Source organism: Mus pahari, chromosome 3 (assembly GCF_900095145.1).
Source record: "Mus pahari chromosome 3, PAHARI_EIJ_v1.1, whole genome shotgun sequence".
Lineage (NCBI taxonomy): Eukaryota > Metazoa > Chordata > Mammalia > Rodentia > Muridae > Mus > Mus pahari.
The window spans coordinates 65,331,927-65,351,897 of record NC_034592.1 but is presented as its reverse complement, the minus strand read 5'-3'; the positions used below and the strand labels follow the sequence as shown (position 1 = coordinate 65,351,897).

The 19,971-nt window shown below is 42.2% G+C and overlaps 1 protein-coding gene across 1 annotated transcript; it reads left to right on the top strand.

The window, feature by feature from the left end:
• Positions 1-12,998: 12,998 nt before the first annotated feature.
• Neurod1 (neuronal differentiation 1) lies at positions 12,999-17,228 on the top strand. Its single transcript, XM_021193023.2, has 3 exons — positions 12,999-13,026; positions 13,212-13,315; positions 14,822-17,228. The coding sequence occupies exon 3, from the start codon at positions 14,833-14,835 to the stop codon at positions 15,904-15,906; it is 1,074 nt and encodes a 357-aa protein (XP_021048682.1). The 5' UTR covers positions 12,999-13,026; positions 13,212-13,315; positions 14,822-14,832; the 3' UTR covers positions 15,907-17,228.
• The last annotated feature ends 2,743 nt before the right edge of the window (positions 17,229-19,971 follow it).

Genomic DNA, 19,971 nt, shown 5'->3' with positions numbered 1-19,971 from the left:
AAATCTCAGCAAAGATTAGCACACTGTTATGGGGCTCCTTGTGTTAGGTGGCTCCAATAACCAGTATATTCTCCTGTGTGTTATATTAAAAAAAGAAATCTCACCTTGTTTCTGATTCTCATGAGCTGCTTCCTGCTGTATCACACTAAGAATTCCAAGGTAATGTATGTATTTTCAGCAGAGGGTGAGGAGGAACATGTAAGAAATTAACTTATAGCTATTTATTTTTATTTTTTTCTGCTAAGCTTTGTGTTGCTCTTTTCCCACATCATATCTAGAAAGTTTGGTTGCTATGTCCAGAGTGGGTCATCATTAAGTTTATGTTTTAATCAACTCTCTGAGCAAACAAATGTTTGCAGAGGTTTCAGAAACATGTCAAATTTAAAGTCACTAATAATGATAACTGTTTTAATAAATCCAGTCTACTCCTCCCTAGGATAGCCTCTTTAAAAGCTCCTCCCATACAGTTGCTCTCCCATGGAGAGTAATACAGACAAAAAGACCCTTGAACTTATGGGCTAGCCTTTTTTTGCACCTGCAATTCTTCCAACTTAATTTTTTTTTCTGGGAACCAATGATAGTCATAGGTCAGAGGCAATAAGAAGATGAAGAGTAGGGTGTGAAGGGAGTTTACAGTGCCCTTCCAATCATACACATTAGAGGAGGAACTTTTACACATACCCAGATTAAGACTTACAAGATACAGTGGAAGGAAGTGTTTATGTTGGGAAAGGAGGTTTTGCAGTAGCATTTTAGTATGGGAGTCATCTAAGTACCCTCAAATGTTTTCATTGCACTTCCCAGGTTGTGTTCCCTTACATGATCCACAGGCAGTGAGGTATGGGACACTACACAGCTTCCCTCAAACTTTACTGAGTGTAGTGGTTTGAATGAGAAATGTTCCCCATAGTCCACATGTTTCAGCACTTGCTGCCTAGCTATTGGCACCATTTGGGAGCATTAAGAGATGTGGCCTCCCTGGAGGAATTATGCTACTGCAGGTGGGCTGTCAGAGTACTTACCCCTGCCTTAAGTTAGGAATTCTATAGCTGTGAAGATACACCATGACCCTGGCAACTCTTATAAAGGAAAATATTTAACTGGGGCTGGCTTACAGTTTCAGATTTTTAGTATATTATCCTCATGGTAGGAAGCATGGCAGCATGTAGGCAGACATGGCACTGGAGAAGTAGCTGAGAGTTCTACATCTTGATCTACAGGCAGCAGAAGTGAATGACACACTGGACATGGCTGTAATATCTTTGACTGCAAAGCCTTTCCCGCTGACTCCTTCCTCCAACAAGGCCACACTACTTACTCCAACACAGCCATACTTCCTTACAGTGACACCCCCTATTGCCCTAGGGAGGTGTACTGGGTAGTTTTGTGTCAACTTGACTCAAGCTGGAGTTATCACAGAGAAAGGAGCTTCAGTTAGGGAAATACCTCCACAAGATCCAGCTGTAAGGCATTTTCTCAATTAGTGATCAAGTGGGGAGGTCCCCTTGTGGGTGGTGCCATCTCTGGGCTCGTAGTTTTGGGTTTATAAGAGAGCAGACTGAGCAAGCCAGTAAGTAATATCCCTCCCTGGCATCTGCATCAGCTCCTGCTCCCTGATCTGCTTGAGTTCCAGTCCTGACTTCTTTCAGTGATGAACAGCAACGTGGAAATGAAAGCTGAATAAACCCTTTCCTTCCCAACCTGCTTCTTGTCATGATGTTTGTGCAGGAATAGAAACCCTGGCTAAGACAGGAGGCCATTTTCTTTCAGATCACCACAGTCTGTCCCTCTGTCCGTCTGTCCTTATGTTATTTCCAGTTTGCTGTCTCTGGTTCATGCTCCTGATCAACGTTGTGATCTCTTAGCTTCCTGCTCCCACCCCCATGCCTGCCACTAGTTGCTATCCCTCCCTGTCATCATGGATGATTATCCCTCTGAAACCTAAAGTCAAAGTCGCCTCTCTTCTTCTTAGGTTACCTTTCGTCCTGGTGTTTTATCACAGCAACAGAAAAGTAACTAACACAGAGAGAACAGCGCAGTCACATGGAGGGCTTCTGAAAAGATGGGTTAAAGAGTCTCACCCCAGTGTCTCCATTTCCAGAATGCTGGAATGAAGCTCAAGAATTTTGCTTTCCGTAAGCTCCCAATTGTGACTGATCCTGCTGATCTGAAGACTGGTTTGAGCACCAGCAAACTGCAGTGCAACTCAACAACATGTTTGTGAGCAGATGTTATCAGCTCTGCAGACAATTGAAGCTTCCCTGAGACAAGTCCTTCTTATGTGTCTCCTGAACCCCATGCTTTGAACTATTCATACTTTCAGTTGGAGTTACTCAAAGCGGTTAAAGGAACAGACCCAACACTCTTTTCCCCTTACGTTCTTTGTATTTCTGTAATAGTCTATTGCAGCAGCTATTGGGAATGGCACTACATTCCAGATGACCATAGGCAGCAAGTTGATCAGTTAATCCACTGTTGGATGTCCCAGGTTTTTGTCATCTCCCCCTTTAATATCTCCGAACTGCATCCCATTTCATCAGTCAGTTGATCATAGTCTCGTGTTCTGACTATTCTGTTGTAGCCAGACATTCTGCCCCATTTTAAAGGCAGGAGGGGGACTATGAATTGCAGATACTATAATTAGCACCATGTGTAATCAGTACAAATAGATTTCATGGTTGGCATAGATACTTCACAGAAATGTCAGTAAAAGTAAAAACAGAGTCTAGCTCTAGGCTCCAAGTATGATATCCATAACCACATCATAAACTAGACTGTTAAGAGAGTATCTACCTTTGCTCGAGTCAGGCAGCTAACAAAACTGAAAGCCAGCACTTCATTGACTGTCTTAAGGACCTTAGATTCAGCTTTGTGCCAGTCAAATGAATCTATCCCCTGATCCTCTGTGCAACTCGTGTATGAGTTAAAGTTTAGTGTTTGTGATTGTAAAATGTTTGCCACCTCTACAAAGCTCAGGCAAGGCTTTGCATTTATTGCTTTGTTTAATTTTCCAGTCTTTATAATAGAAAGGCAAACAAGGACAGCATTAGACTATGCTGTGAGTAATTAATCTGAAGCATCAATGACAGGGAGAAAGCCCTGCTTGTACTCTGTATGATTGTGTATAGCATAGGGTTGAGTGATGCTACAAGAAGTGTAGATCCTGAAAATGCTAGGTCACAAAGTTCCTCAAATATGTCTCATTCTTTTTGAGACAGCATTGTATTATGTGTCTCGGGTTGTTCTTGAACTTGTGATTCTCCTTCCCCTACCCAAGGTTCTTCACTTTCATGTAAACACTGGTATACCTGGCTTATCGTCCGTTCTTGTAAGTGTGGTGTTCAACTGAATGGAAGGAAAGGTTTTTAGAAAGCTTTAATCTTAGGCTGGGGTTAATGGTTCATTGGGTATAGAAATTGCCACACAAATATAAGAAACTGAGTTTGGATTGTCAAAGCATAGTTAAAGCCAGATGTCAAAGCACATGGTCTGTAATTCCAACACTCCTGTAGTGACAGAGACGGGACAGGCAACTCAGAAGCTCACAGACTAGCTAGCCTGGTAGCAGCAGAGAGGACCAACAGAAGAGATTCTTTCTCAAATAAGAAGGAAGGTGAGGACCAGTACAGGTGAGATTGCCCTTTGATCTCTACATGAGTGTGTAGTATGTATGTGCCCATGTATACACTAATACACACACCACACACCCACACACACACACATATACACACACCATTTTTTTTCAAAAAGCTCTACTCTTTTCTACATGTGCTTTGAATAGGTTATTTCCTCATATATATCAGAATAATAATAACTCTAATATCTAATGCAAAGACTGTGGTAATATGTACAGTAAGATAAGTATATGTGGTGTGCAGCAAGAAATACTGACACTTAATAAACCTTGTGACCAAAATGCCACAATCAATGGGCTTGCTGAGATAGATAACTTTGTTGTATGTGTGCAAGTGTGCATGTATGTATTAGTATACATGGAGGCCAGAGGAAAGCCTTGACTGTTGTTCCCCGAAGAGGATACACCTTATGTTGTGTTGGTGGTGGTGGTGGTGGTGGTTTTGCTGTGATACAGGGTCTCTGTTGGCCTGGGACTCATTGACTAGACTGAGCTAGGCTGGCCAGTGAGTTCCAGGAATTCGCCTGCCTCTGCCTTTCCAGCAGTGGGATTACAAGTGCATGCTGCTAACCTGACATTTCATATAGAGCCTGTTGATCTAAGCTATTATTTTCATTACACAGATGAGGAAATAACTTGTGCAAAGCTACACAAATGGAAAAGAGTGGGGCTCTCAGATCCTCATGCTTCAGTGGTAGGCACTTTACCTATCAAGTCATCACTCAGCCTGATAGACAACTTTTGGATGACACTTTCCATAAAACCATGAATATCTCCAGTTAAGGAAACATAGCTTTCTCCTTTTTTACATTTACATTATAAGTCTGATATATGTGGTTTGTTAGGTACTCAGATTGAAATACATGTCTCCTTGATGACTGTAAAGTTTGCAGTTTAAAATCTAAGATTAGCAGTAAATTAATGATATCTGGCAACGAGGGGCCAGATGTTTCATCTCCCTCCATCTTCTTCCTTGTTCAGTAGAAAACTCCTTGCTTTGTCAGTATTTGGGGGATGAAAATGCCTAGAAATAAATTCTGGATTATAATTAAGCAAGATATATTTTTCTAAAAAAAACCCAAAGACACAAAAACTAATGTCTTCTATTTTTAATTTTTGTCATTTTATTAGATATAATTTTATATAGTACTGATCACAGTTTCACCTCCCTTGTCTCCTCTCTCTCTCTCTCAAACAGGCCAATAAGAAGAAAGAAGACTGAATAAAACAAGGCCAACAACATGGAAAAATAGAAGGAAAAAGCATGAAAACCATATACATACATACACACACAACCCATACAAACACAAACTCAGAAACCATAATATATAGAAAAGACAAGTAAGGTTTTAAAAAATGTTCAAACAAGGCATTATGAGATAAAACATCTCTAAAATGTTTTTGAATTAGTTTTTTGTTGGCCGTCTATCTTATTGAAAAATGTTTTAAGCCAGATACAATTGGGGTCAAAACAATTTGAACTTGTATAGGGGAACAAATTTTAGTAAATTCCTAAACAGTGAGCTTTCTAGGAGAAAGGTTAATGCAGAGATATAGAATGATTTATCTGCATTAACTCTTCAAATGGAGTAATCTAATCAATTAAATTAATCGATGATAACACCTGGGAAGACACAATGGCCTAAAGTGTTGGTTCCCAACTCCTCAGACTTATCTACAGAAAGACACAACCACTGACGCCCCAGATCTCCGTTATTCTCAGAATGGCTGAAACCATCAAGCTGAAAATTAGCTTTTAGAAACAAGCCTGAAAAATGTTTTGCAAACATAATTAGATTCTGTCCCATTACAGTGTAGCAGCAGAAGGCCGCCTACTTTGGGGTCTAGCTGATGTAGGTGTGGGTCTCACATCTTTACTAAGTATTTAGGAGGCACAGAGCATGTGACTGAACTGGCTTCAGCTGGGTTTTTGTTCAAATGTCAAATACAAAATGGCCAGAGCTGTCACCTATTTTAAATGCTGAATTGATGCGGGTGGCTGTTGTTATGTTTCCTACCTTGTCAAGTAGTGATAACTCATGAGTGAGTTATTGATTTAATATGTAATTTCTGAGGAGACAAATAACATTCATTCAAGATCAAAGTAATCATGTCGTTTTATTTATTTTTAAATCCATTTGAATACTTTGTACAAAACTGTCTGTAGTTTTAGGGTAATCTTCCTGAATGTTCTGAGTTATGTCCTCTGCCTTGATTGGCCTGTACAGCAGCGTGGGTCAAACTAGAAAACTGCAATAAGTAATCAACCAATGCTGTTTTCAGCATGTTACACTTCAGTTGGAACAGTCTTTCTACAGTCTTTTGGGGAAACGGGCTCTGAGCCTTATCTCCTCACTGTATGCCTCACATCTTCCCATCATTATTCAGCTTCCTCTTCCTACTCAGGATGATGCTCTTCCTTGAGGCCTTTCCTGTTTTCTTTTGACTAACTAGCAGACCCTATCCTCTCACCCAAGAACAGTCCCCAGGCACACCTACCTCACCTTCAGGAAGCTGCTCTTGCTGCACTAATCTAGGCCAGGTGTCCTTAGCGTCTGCTCTTAACACCCTGGTGCAGTTGGTTTTTCTTTCCTGTACACCTTTCTAGCTGGTCAGCAAAGGCTCACTTGTAAATGAGCCAGTTCAATGAACTGGATAGAAAGCTTTTTAAAAAGTTCATTGTCTGATTGTATAGTCTTCTGTCATCCCTACACACACACACACACACACACACACACACACACACCTCACGACAGTGCATGGCACTCATATAGATTTTTCACACACACACACACACACACACACACACACACACACACACACACACACACCTCACGACACAGTGCATGGCACTCATATAGATTTGCAAAGAGTGCTTGTTATCTAGTGTGTTGGTTTGAATCAAGTGAATGACACCCCTGTAGATTCATATTTTTGAATGCTTGGTCCCAGTTGATGAACTATTTAGGAATGATTAAGAGATATGACCCTGTTGGAGGAGGTATGTCTCTAGGAGTAGGCTTTGAGGCTTCAAAAGCCCGTATCAAGCTCGATCTCCTTCTCTCCCCCCCCCCCGGCACCCCTGCTTCTGACTCATTGGGTATGGATTCAGATGTAGTCTTGACTATAGCAACAATGGCAACCTGCCTGCTGCCATGCTGCCTGCTGCCATGCTTCCTGCATTGATGGTATAAACTCATCCTCTGGGAATATAAGCAAGGCCCCAAGTAAACACTTTATTTTATAAGTTGCCTTGGTCATGGTACCTTCTTGTAGAAGTAGGACAGTGACTACGACAACTGGAGAAGACTCGGCTTCAGAGAGGTGATGGAGAAAACACAAAGTGAACTGAAAAATCAAAGCCAAACGCTCTACCTAAAGCCACCAGCCCCAGCTTTCGATGTAGTTAATATTCTTCAACATTAAGAGAGAATATGAAAATCTAAGATAATTTTCCCACCAGAAATGATCAGTTTTATTCTTATAAAGCCCTACAAATCCATGAGTGAATTCAAAGCAGATGGAAAAGGTATTTTAGAATTAACTGACTTAAAACTATTTTCTCATCTCTCAACTTTTGATAACAATCCTTTTTTAGAGTCTCCAACTCTAAGGTAAATAGCTTATAGAACACAGGTACATGAGTTTTCTCTTTTACCATCCTCCCCCAGCATCCGAAAGGGTCAGGAAAGGATAGTTAAGAGAGACTCTACTTTCACCCCAAGCACATTGCCCACAGCCCAAGGACATGTCTTAAAAAGTAGACAGAGATGCTGTAGCCACACAGTGCTACTGAAACAGATAACTGAGTCTCCACCAGCATCCAAAGAGTAGTTCCCTGATGTCCTTATTAGTGTCTGAAGGTCAAAATTAAATATTTATTCATTTTTATACTTCATGATTCAAGATAGGAGCATCAGATTAAATATTTCTCCTCTTCTCTCTCTCTCTCGACCACTTTAGACACACGGATTTGTGACTTCTTTTTGACAGACAGTACAGGTAGATAGGTAGTCAGAGAGCAGTAAACACAGGGAGGAGATGAGAGAGAGCACATGAAAACAAGGGCATGGGAAGCGTGAGGAGCACAGGAGACACATGGGCCTCATTCACAGTCTCAGAGATGCTCTTATGAGCTGCCTCTTGAAATGTGAGCAGGTGCTCCCAGTGGGTGGCTACTCATGGTACCTGCGTCAGAAAGGTAGATTCAGTCAGAGATTTAATTTTAATAGGAAATCTGTATTACAGCCAGAGCCACAAAGGGGTGATGTGCCAAAATTCATGTCTGCAGCATGATTTATTATGTGAAAATACCACAGAACTAATCAGTGGAGTTACTAATTAATACAAATCTGCATTTTTGCATAAGCAATTAGCGCAAGGAGAGAACAGTGAAAGAGGAAGTTGGACTCCTTTAATCTCGGTGTCTATTCAAGTGGAAAGACCCACCAGGGCCTAACTCCAAGATCTACATTTGGAATTTTCCCACTTTGATGAATTAAAGACACAAAAGGTCAAATTATCAATATTTAATTCAAGTGGAAATGCATCTTTTAAAGAAAGAAAGAAGAGCCTTTATTTAAAGAAAGTGAAACTCTAGGGGTGAATTCTTGAATCAAAAGTAATTATGCCTTTCAATGACAATGATGTCTGAATAACACCCGATGAAGAGTTTGTTTGCTAATTGTATTTAGAAATAAAACCAGTAAGTATATGTTCTGACTAGAGTGCAATCTGCTTCTGAAAGGAATTGGGCTTCTCTTCTTTTATTTCCACATTTCTTTGATCAATCCCAATCTAACTATGTTGCAGATCTAAAACACTCATGTCTTGGTTGAAGGTGCTTGCTCTTCCCAGAATCACATTTCTGATAGACTGTTTTCCAGCATATTATTAAATATCCGTGTGTTTCAATGCAGTATTTAAATCTTTGTGGTACATCAAATCTGAAAAAAGTAACACAATTTTGCTTTTGTAGGCTTATATCACTCACAATGGAAGTCATTTATGGTATAAAACAACGGGAGAATTGATTGATAGAGAAGTATTTAAATCCTTGGTAAAATAGAATCAAAAACATTTCTAGAGGCATTTTATAAGCCCAGTGGCAAATAGGTGAAAATGCTAGAATAGTGGTGTTGTTGTTGTTATTGTTTGGAAATTATTCAGTCTTTGTTTCAGACATACTGGTTGAAATTTGTTTAATATTTCCCAGGTCCACATCAGGATATCCAGGTTTCCAGGAAACTTACTCTGTTAAGGTCATTACCTAGAAGCAGCAGCGTGAGGCTCTCAGACTAAAGATGACTAGTGATTTGGCAAAAGAAAGACATTAGAAAAAACCATGGAAGACTAGATAGAGCCACAGGAGTTCTAATTCTGAAAGCAGTTTCAGGAGCCACTGGGTAGGCGTTGTCCACGGTGCTGATTCTCTCAGGAAGTTATTTCCCTACTGCTTCCTGGGCTCTAAGCTTGACTGGCTAGTGTTCTTCTATTCTGCATTTAGAACCCTGTTTGCCTCTTTCCCCATCTTAAGATGTCATTTATTGTTTAGGGTATCCTGTGTGCCTAGCTGGCCCTTCACTCCTGAAGCTACTAGATCTAGCTACAGTGGATCTCTCTCTCTCTCTCTCTCTCTCTCTCTCTCTCTCTCTCTCTCTCTCTCTCTCTCTCCTGTTATGGCAAAGTCTGGCAAACATGGGATGCTTGAAACCCCTTTAAACCGCAAGCTGTTCTTCACTTCAGGACAAGTGAAACCCTTGGGCATATAGCCACTACCCTCAACATACGAAGTATCAATATACACATTTATGCTTTCAGATGTCGAATGCACATCAACAACCACGCACATAATCATAGAACCACGATCATACAGTCCCACACGTGATCATAGTTCACACTCAGATTCACACGCTTGAACACTCAACCACAGTCGCACTTTAACACATTTGCACACGCAGGCTTTCTGACAACAAACGTGCCTGGGAGCAGCGTCTGCCAGGGTGCTCTGGCAGCGTTTATTTTCATGTTGTTGATTCTGAATGCTGAACGGATTTAAAGGAAGCCCCTTAATTCTGACAGGGAGGCGGAGGTGTATTCTCTCGAGGTCTGTGGGCGCCAGGAGGGGAGCCACTAAGGCCCCAGCGGGATCTAGAGAACGTAAATAATAAATAAAAGGGCCCGGGCAGGCCAAGCTGGGGAAGCCCTGCACTAAATCACTCCCCAAATCACAGCCTTGCCGTCCTCCATCCAATAGCTTTAAGCAATTTGTGGAGTTGGGGGTTGGAATCAATTTTTTTTTCGTTCTCGCAGGTGCAATATGAATCAATTATCTTAATTAAGATTATGCCGCAAGCCCAGGAGATTTGGGGAGAACGGGTTTTGCGCTCCGGGCGATAGCGAGGCATTTTAATAGCGTCTCTTTTGCTCCTGGCTCTCTCCTGTCGCCTGCCTGTCTAGTCGGGGCAATTCCAGCTTCTGGCCAGGACCCGGGAGTTCAACCGCCTCCTGAGAGGGGAAGAAGCAAAGCCAAACCACCCCAGTAGTCTTGTCAGAACCAGTATCCTCTTGCCTTCTAAGGCAAGTATCCTCTAAGTATCCTCTTGCAGTTACCCTCGCCTAAGAGGGGGCATTAGTTCTCAGCTGCTGGCTCTAGCGACCCACTGCACCCCAAGATCTCCAAGAACTATGCTGAGTACCAGTGGGCTCCTGAGGGAGGGTGTGAACCTATCCAGGTAGGGCCACCTAACTCCAGGCTCTGTGGGAAGAGGCTTGGGAGATGATCGGAGTTGGTGGGGCAGCCACAGACATACTGGGTCCTTTCATGGAAAGTAAGCATCTGTTTCTGAGAAAAACAGGTCACCACCCGGGACGCTGCAGGCCATGACCCAGCTCTTTATCTTAGCTCTGTGAATGCGCCCCTGCCCCATGGCAGGCCACACTGCTCTGTCCTCTCCCCTCCCCTATTCCTCCCTTAGGCCTCTGCTTCCCTGGCTTCAGGGCTGGGGCTGTAACGGCCCCCGACGCGGGTCCAGTGAGGCGCTGGGGACTAGGACCCGGCGGGGTGGCAGATTTAGGGCATTGCTCGAGGGCACTGAGTCATGAAAAGCAGCTTTTGTTGCCTGCGCGTGCAGCTCGCGTGCCGCCCGTCTGCCTAGGGAGCCTGGTGGGGCCAAAGTTGGGGGAGTGCGGTCACCCGCCAGGCAAGCGGAGATAACTGGGAAATAGCCACTGTCCCAGCAGACACACCAGCGCATAAGAACAAGGCAGCCGGCCAGGGTCATGGGCCCCAGCGCCGGACTCCACCGAGCGTTCTGCATATCAGCTGGGTGCAGTTCAGGTGCCGCCCCCCCCTTACCCTGTCTCGCAGTCTTGCGCCTTCCCCCAACACACACATACTTTCACAAACCAAAAATACTTAACCCCCATCCTTATTAGGCACACACTGCTTCCCCGGAGCTCGGAGGACACTTGCTGGGACCCTTGGTGTTTGTGACTCAGACTTAGAATCAGGGCCACATTAGAATGCAGCAAAGCATGGACATTCAGGAAAGAGAGATCTTACTTCAAGTCCCCGGGAATATCCAGGTGTAGTTTTTCTTTTCAAAACTCCCTGGTCCTTCAGTCACATACCCTGAGCCATAACTCCCACTGCTCTCCAATAACGCTCCTGTAGCATACCCTGAAATGGAGAGGTGAGAGCCAGAATCCGAGTTACACTGAACGAGGATATGCCAGCTCTTCATAGAAGGGCGGTCCAAAAAAATCTGTCTCTACTGTGCTTAAATTTCTAGGTTTTGCTGAAGTTCCAGGTAAACTCAACACCCAGAGTAAATGCAAAAACAATGCTCCTTGCTTGCTTTGCTCTCAGTCAGTTGACAGAACAAAGAAAAAAGCAAAACTCCAGGCAGTTTATCTCTAGAATCTCAGAATGATTGGTGCCATGTTTTAGGCCACCAAAGAACTCCCACAATGCCTTGCTTTTCTTTTTAAATTCGTTCTGGGTCTGGAAGGTTACTTTCAATATCTTAGAAATGCTCAGGATCTCCTTAGAACCCTCTCCCCCTCCCCTTTCCCAGATGTACCCCACTTCAGCCACTCAACCCTGACACTGTTTGCAAACTCAAGGGCAATTGCTTTTACATAAGCAATTCAAGTAGGATGCATTCATTGCAAAGGGGTTGAAGAGGGTAAGAACTTAGTGAAGAGTTTGGAAGAGGAACTGGAAAAAGAAAGGAGGTCAACCATTGCTCCACCAGCACTTTTCTTGGGCTAGAGGGATGGAGGATCATCCTTCTGAAAGATTCCTTGTTCAGATGGAGAAAATAACGACTCCTTATTTAAGAATAGATAAGGCTATTCCACAATAGTCTTTGCTTGACTCAAAACGCAGAGTCCCCAGAAAGGGAAATGACAAGTTGAATGGAGTCCTATTGCAGCTTCTCTTTGAGCTTCCTCTGACCCAGGATTCCAACGCCATAGATTGAGCACCAGGGGCTCAAGGAAGGCTGTGATTGAGATTAAGGTCTGTGTCAGAGATGAAATTCCGACCTCTGGCGCCAGGATGTTTAATCTTAGCATTCCCTAGATGAGCTAGGTGAGGTCATTCATTACTCCAGGAGCATCTGAAGACCAATGGAGCCAAGGTCTGCTGGCAAAAACTAGCTTCAGACACAAAATTCTAGGGGTTAGAGTTGAAGACTTTTAGTGAAGTCTCGGGGGTAGGAGCAGGTGAAGGTTAGGTTTACATTTGGAGTGTGCAAGTGTAGGGTATGAAATCTGACTTGCAAAGGATGGGAGAAGATGCTCTAGTCAGGAAGGTTGAGTCAAGGCTGTGTTTGTGTTTCCAGATGAGGTCGTTTTTATATGAAATATATGATTGCCTAGAGACATGGAGATTCGAAGCCAGCCACCCTTCGGTGGCAATAAGCAAAGCCTCTGCTAAGGGTTAGAAGCTAAAAGATGGGCCTCTCCAAGAAGACAGAGTCAAACTGCACCGGAGACCATTGTCAAGGGAAGGACCCTTCAGTGCACCTCTGTATCTGGGATTGTGAATGGCTCGCCTCTGTCTCCCTTCCTGCACTAAAGCAGTCTTCAGGCTAGAACATAGACTCAGTGATCTTTCTTTACCTTTCCCACTCGCCTCCCACAAACCAACCCCCCCCCCATGTCCTCTGTCTTCTGCTGCCACAAAGGGTTAATCTCTCCTGCGGGTAAAAACAGGTCCGCGGAGTCTCTAACTGGCGACAGATGGGCCACTTTCTTCTGGCCACAAAGGGGCCGGAATGGAGCGCTCCGCGGCATACAAATAGGCAGGTCACGTGGTTCCCGGCTCTTGGCTGGACCGGGAAGACCATATGGCGCATGCCGGGGAGGAAGGAGCAGGGGCGGAGGTACTGTGGGGGTGAGGGGAGTGGTGGTGGAAGGGGGCGGGAGGGGAGTTCTGGGGAGGGGTGAATGGGGGCGGGAGTCGCTCAGTCTGGACGCGTGCGCGATTGCGGGGCTCAGGGACCTGCTCGTTGCTCAGCTCACGGCCCCGCCCGCGCTCAGCATCAGCAACTCGGCTATATAACCCTAGCGCCCGCGCCACCGGGACACGAGGAATTCGCCCACGCAGAAGGCAAGGTGTCCCGAGGCTCCAGGGTTATGAGATCGTCACTATTCAGAACCTTTTAACAACAGGTAATTATGATTCCTATTTTTTTACTCTCCAGAGCATAAAAGCAATAATTGAAGAGCTGTACCTTGGTACTTTGCATGCGCACATTCGTGGAGTCGGTTGTCCCTATATTTGAGATCAGTGTCCCTCCTCATTAATTGCCCACAAGTACTCGCACGTAATGAGTCCCAGCACTCAAGTACCCCCTGCAGGCTTTCTAATTACATTTAATTTTTAATAGTATAGAAGCTTTTAGAATGTTTGGGGAGGGGAGTAACTGTAATTATTTGTAAGCGGTTATTTGAAAGTCCCCAAAGCAAACAACCACTTCAAGTTCTCACTTATCCCAGGGAGAAAAGGAGAGAAAGAGAAAAACAAAACAAAACAAAACAAACAAACAAACAAAAACACCTGCTGCCCATAGTTTTATTTGGTGTACAGATATTTAGGCTCATCGGGCATATGAAACTATCTATTTCAGGAGGATGTAGTACTGGAAAGCTGATTGGACTTTGAGATAGCTTAGCTGAAATGTAGGGAGAGGGGGAGAAAAGGAAGATTTTCCTGCTACCTGTTACTGTCCCAGAGACGGCCAAGTCCCCATGCTGGGGCCAGACAGCCAGTTGTTTTACTAAAGGTTTTTTACAGTCCTTATTAGAAGCGGCACCTTCACCATTGCCAGTCGCTGACCATTGTAATTACTCCATCTTTTAAAGGGAGGTTTGAGGCGAACTTTGAAAAGCCCCAATAAAGAGCGGGCGGCCCTTTCAATGGGCTGTTTATTAGAGAGGAGCCTTTTGCACCTGATCCCCAGCGCGTGGGAGAGCCTCGCCTGGGAGCCAGAGCTTTTGTACAAGGTGGGAATTTAGCGGGGCGTGGGGGTGGTGGTGAGGCAAAGCAAGAAAGGCAAGAGAGGAATGGAAGACTTGTGCCCACTTCTGTGGCCAAATGTGTCGGTGATAGGAAAATAATTTGATGGAAACTACCTTTCCTCCTCTGTTCATTGGCTCTCCCTTCCATATAATCTTCTTTAAAAATCGGGGTCAGTGTTAGTAAATTACGTAATGGCTTTTCAATTTATTTAAACCTCTAAGTAGTGGGAAGCTAGAACAGAGATGAGTTCAGAATGTTCCATTTCCAAACTCATCATTTTTGTGAGTTGGGAGTGACTTGGGACACATTCAGAAAAACATGCACTCTGTACTTATTTCCATACAGGGCTCCTGGCCAGACAATCAATTGCCCTGCACACAGTTAAGCTGATCACTAGGAAAGGCACCCGTAGCCACTCATGACAGACCCCGTGGTACCTACTACGCAGCACCGAGGCACAGGCACGCCAGCATGAAGTGCTGCTTTTAACTTTTCCTGGAGGCATCCATTTTGCAGTGGACTCCTGTGTATTTCTATTTGTGTGCATTTCTGTAGGATTAGGGAGAGGGAGCTGAAGGCTTATCCAGCTTTTAGATATATCAGGTGGATTTCCCCCCTTTCTTCTTTCTGCTTGCCTCTCTCCCTGTTGAACACAGGAAGTGGAAACATGACCAAATCATACACCGAGAGCGGGCTGATGGGCGAGCCTCAGCCCCAAGGTCCCCCAAGCTGGACAGATGAGTGTCTCAGTTCTCAGGACGAGGAACACGAGGCAGACAAGAAGGAGGACGAGCTTGAAGCCATGAATGCAGAGGAGGACTCTCTGAGAAACGGGGGAGAGGAGGAGGAGGAAGATGAGGATCTAGAGGAGGAGGAGGAGGAGGAAGAAGAAGAAGATGATCAAAAGCCCAAGAGACGGGGTCCCAAAAAGAAAAAGATGACCAAGGCGCGCCTAGAGCGTTTTAAATTAAGGCGCATGAAGGCCAACGCCCGAGAGCGGAACCGCATGCACGGGCTGAACGCGGCGCTGGATAACCTGCGCAAGGTGGTACCCTGCTATTCCAAGACCCAGAAACTGTCTAAAATAGAGACACTGCGCTTGGCCAAGAACTACATCTGGGCTCTGTCAGAGATCCTGCGCTCAGGCAAAAGCCCTGACCTGGTCTCCTTCGTACAGACGCTCTGCAAAGGTTTGTCCCAGCCCACTACCAATTTGGTTGCCGGCTGCCTGCAGCTCAACCCCCGGACTTTCTTGCCTGAGCAGAACCCGGACATGCCCCCGCACCTGCCAACCGCCAGCGCTTCCTTCCCGGTGCATCCCTACTCCTACCAGTCCCCTGGACTGCCCAGCCCGCCCTATGGCACCATGGACAGCTCCCACGTCTTCCACGTCAAGCCGCCGCCACACGCTTACAGCGCAGCCCTGGAGCCCTTCTTTGAAAGCCCCCTAACTGACTGCACCAGCCCTTCCTTTGACGGACCTCTCAGCCCGCCGCTCAGCATCAATGGCAACTTCTCTTTCAAACACGAACCATCCGCCGAGTTTGAAAAAAATTATGCCTTTACCATGCACTACCCTGCAGCGACCCTGGCAGGGCCCCAAAGCCACGGATCAATCTTCTCTTCGGGTGCCGCTGCCCCTCGCTGCGAGATCCCCATAGACAACATTATGTCTTTCGATAGCCATTCGCATCATGAGCGAGTCATGAGTGCCCAGCTTAATGCCATCTTTCACGATTAGAGGCACATCAGTTTCACCATTCCCGGGAAACGAATCTACTGTGCTTACAGTGACTGTCCTGTTTACAGAAGGCAGCCCTTTTGCTAAGATTGCTGCAAAGTGCAAATACTCAAAGCTTCAAGTGATATATGTATTTATTGTCGTTACTGCCTTTGGAAGAAACAGGGGATCAAAGTTCCTGTTCACCTTATGTATTGTTTTCTATAGCTCTTCTATTTTAAAAATAATAATACAGTAAAGTAAAAAAGAAAATGTGTACCACGAATTTCGTGTAGCTGTATTCAGATCGTATTAATTATCTGATCGGGATAAAAAAAATCACAAGCAATAATTAGGATCTATGCAATTTTTAAACTAGTAATGGGCCAATTAAAATATATATAAATATATATTTTTCAACCAGCATTTTACTACCTGTGACCTTTCCCATGCTGAATTATTTTGTTGTGATTTTGTACAGAATTTTTAATGACTTTTTATAACGTGGATTTCCTATTTTAAAACCATGCAGCTTCATCAATTTTTATACATATCAGAAAAGTAGAATTATATCTAATTTATACAAAATAATTTAACTAATTTAAACCAGCAGAAAAGTGCTTAGAAAGTTATTGCGTTGCCTTAGCACTTCTTTCTTCTCTAATTGTAAAAAGAAAAGAAAAGAAAAGAAAAAACAACAAATTGCACAATTTGAGCAATTCATCTCACTTTAAAGTCTTTCCTGCTCGCTCCCTAAAATAGAAACTAGACCCATAAGACTCAAGAGGATGAGAACAGAAATGCATTCCTTATCAAAACACATCAATTCATTACTTGCACAAGCTTGTAAATACATATTATAAATAAATGCCAACACACACTCCTTTAAATCAAAAGCTGCTCGACTATCACATACAATTTGCACTCTTTCTTTTTAGTCTTTTACTTCTTTGAATTCCATGATTTTACGGAGTGTTTGAAGATATTGATGTTTCCAGAAAATATAAATGCATGATTTTATACATAGTCAAACAAATGGTGGTTTGTCATCTATTCATGTAATAAATCTGAGCCTAAATTTATTCAGGTTGTTAATGTTGGGTTTTTATACCTGTGTAGTCAGTTAGTATAGTAGTTTAAATAAAATTCAAACCATCAAATTCATAATTAGAACAATAGCTGTTGCATGTAAAATGCAGTCCAGAATAAGTGCTGTTTGAGATGTGATACTGGTACTACTGGAATTGACATGTACTGTAATCTTGTTTGTAATCCTGTGTATTATGGTGTAATGCACAATTTAGAAAACTCCCATGCAGTTGCAATAAAAATAGTATTGAAAAAATCAAAACAATTGTTTCATTTTTTCCAAAAGTGTTTTTTAAAGAGTAAAATTGTAGCGAGGAGTATTAACTTCTATATTTGCTGAGTTAAAGTTAAACATTAGGAATAAAATGTAGAGTTGAGCTTGTCCCATGCTTAGGCTGTTATCTTGCTTAGGGATCAGTAGCTTCATAGATAACAAACAGACCTCACCTCTCTTTTATTACTTGGAGTATTGGGCACAGAGTAAGCTGCACAAATAACTCTGGTTTTCTAAAGGTGAAACTTCTTCACCTTTACTCTTTTTGTTTGTTTGTATGTTTGTTCTGTTTGTTGAAGTGATTGTTAGAAGTTTCTTTTATTTTAAGGTGGATTTAGTTAAGTATTAACTAGCAAGACATAAGCAAATACCTCAGTTTAATTTGTTTATACACATTTAAAGCATAAACAAAAATTGAATATTTTCTTACTGCTTTGTTACCTGTATCTTTCCTGAACTAGGTAACTTTCTTTCAAACAGTCCTGCACTCCAAACTATATATCTGATATTGTAGGAAAATTATTTAATTAATTTAAAGACTCCCAGAAGATGCGGCATTTTATAATATTCTATTAAGTGTTTGGGATGTCTTCACTAATTGTTTCACTAAAGTGCTAGTGAGCTTTTGGTACGTAAGTATATACTATTTGTGTTCTATTTTAGGAGTTAATATTACACCCCATTTTCCTGTACAGTCCTGCTATTTTATATTTTGATTTCATAAACACAATACATATACAGCTAAACACACACACACCACCACCTCCACCACCACCACACCACCTTAACTTCTGTCCATTGGTAAGTCCATTTAACAAATAGTTTGGCATTTCCCTTCCCAAGAGAAATGACTGACAGTCTTGATTTTTATGGAATAGCATTTTGGCAGTTATATTCTGTCTCTACTGTGATTCTTATTACTGTCATTGTTCATTCTCTGATTCGGACACCACATTGGATGCCTACCTTCATTGCAAGCATGTTCCTTTAATCTCCTTCTTGTTGGTGGCTTAAGGGTTCCAGAAAACTGACCTCATTTAGTAAGCTGCTCCAGAAAAATGTGAGTAATCTAATAGACAGGAACAATTATCCATAGTAATAACATTGCCAACGAGGCCCCATCAAGCTGTGACAGTAGCAGTAAGGGATATTTCAACATTCAAAAAAAATCAATGTAATTTTAAATCATGTTTTCTAGCAGTCTTTATCACACACAAAATACATTAAAACTGGTCCCAACTTTACCGCAAATGTAGTCATCTCTTTCCAAGTGAATCAGGGCAGTTATTTTGGAATCAAGCTGTTGCTTCCTATCCTGGATTTTTCTCACCATTGATTTAGGAGACATAATACTGATAGCAGAATACTTCCAGCCTCCCAGCACAGGACACCATAAAGTGAACATTCAGATCTGATTTGATCTGATCTATTAAGCAGCTCAGTTTCACCTGTAATTAAAATTAGACATCTCCATGCAAACTAAATCTGTTGCTATAGTAAACAGAAGGACCAAGGGTGGTGTTTCTAAGAATCACAACATTTAAAATGGAAAGCAAAGGACTCTGGACTATGGGTTTTATTAGAGGTAAACGTGAAGGATGAAGTCTCTGCTTCACTTTTTTTTTCTTTTTCATTTAGTGTGTGTTTAAAATTTCACTCTAAAGCGTAGGGATTCTTTCAATCAGTCAGGGAGTAACTCACATGCCACCATCTTTTATTCAAAGGCAGGCACAGATGTTCCTTCTGCAGGGAAGGTTTTAATTTATGAAAATGATATTGTTTATGCATGAATGAACTGCATGCACTCTGCATAACGCATAGCACTTCCATCTGATCAGAGAAATACCACCAAACCAGCGCCAATGTCAGAAACATATTCTACACATTTACTCACTCAAATGTTTAATGAATATTTGGAAGGCAGTTTCAAACCATAAGAAATCTTTTAAATGGTCTCCTTCATTTCTTTTATGAATTGTTAAGTACATTTTAAAGATACTTTTACAGTCTTTATGTTTGCTTAATTCTAATGTGAAGCTAATAAAAAAAAAAAAAACAAACAGGTTTTTTTGGTGAAGACCAGTCAAAAAAGAAAAAGGGAGTGGGGAGCTGATAGCTTTGGACTTACCAAGAAAAATAATTCATGTGGTTTGGCTATGTGGTTCTTGTTACAATATTTGGGTTCTATATTCTTTTTCTTCATGAGCAATTGATGATCCTATCCTAGAAAATACAGCTTTGTAATGTTAAAACACCTGGAAAACTTATTTGTAGAAGAAGCTGGCAGATTATTTCATAGTTGGAGAATTTTGGTTAAAAATTTTAACTAGTGTATAATTCCTATAGACTAGGATTACTCCATAAAACTTAAATTTTATTTATATCAATTTCAATGTTATATGTATATCTATTTTAACTATTAAAAAGACAATTTCATGCACCTATTAGTGGAACACCACATATTCCGAGTAGCCTACAGATTTTTAAATTTATAATATGTTATAGCAAAATGATATTGCAGTCAAATTCTAAGTAGTACAGTTTATTGTTTAAAAATACCAGTGTGTTTCATCATTTGAACATTTATATAAATTCTTACAAAACTGATGCATCTTCTGCAAGATGCCTAAATTCTGCAATTACTAAAATGATATATGGATCATTAGCTAACAGTATGAGCCAAGCTGTTGTAGTTCTATAATTATATGAGAAATTTGAAGTGA

Excerpts from the sequence above, each read along its gene's own strand:
- Neurod1 (XM_021193023.2), top strand. The coding sequence starts at position 14,833 with ATGACCAAATCATACACCGAGAGCGGGCTGATGGGCGAGCCTCAGCCC.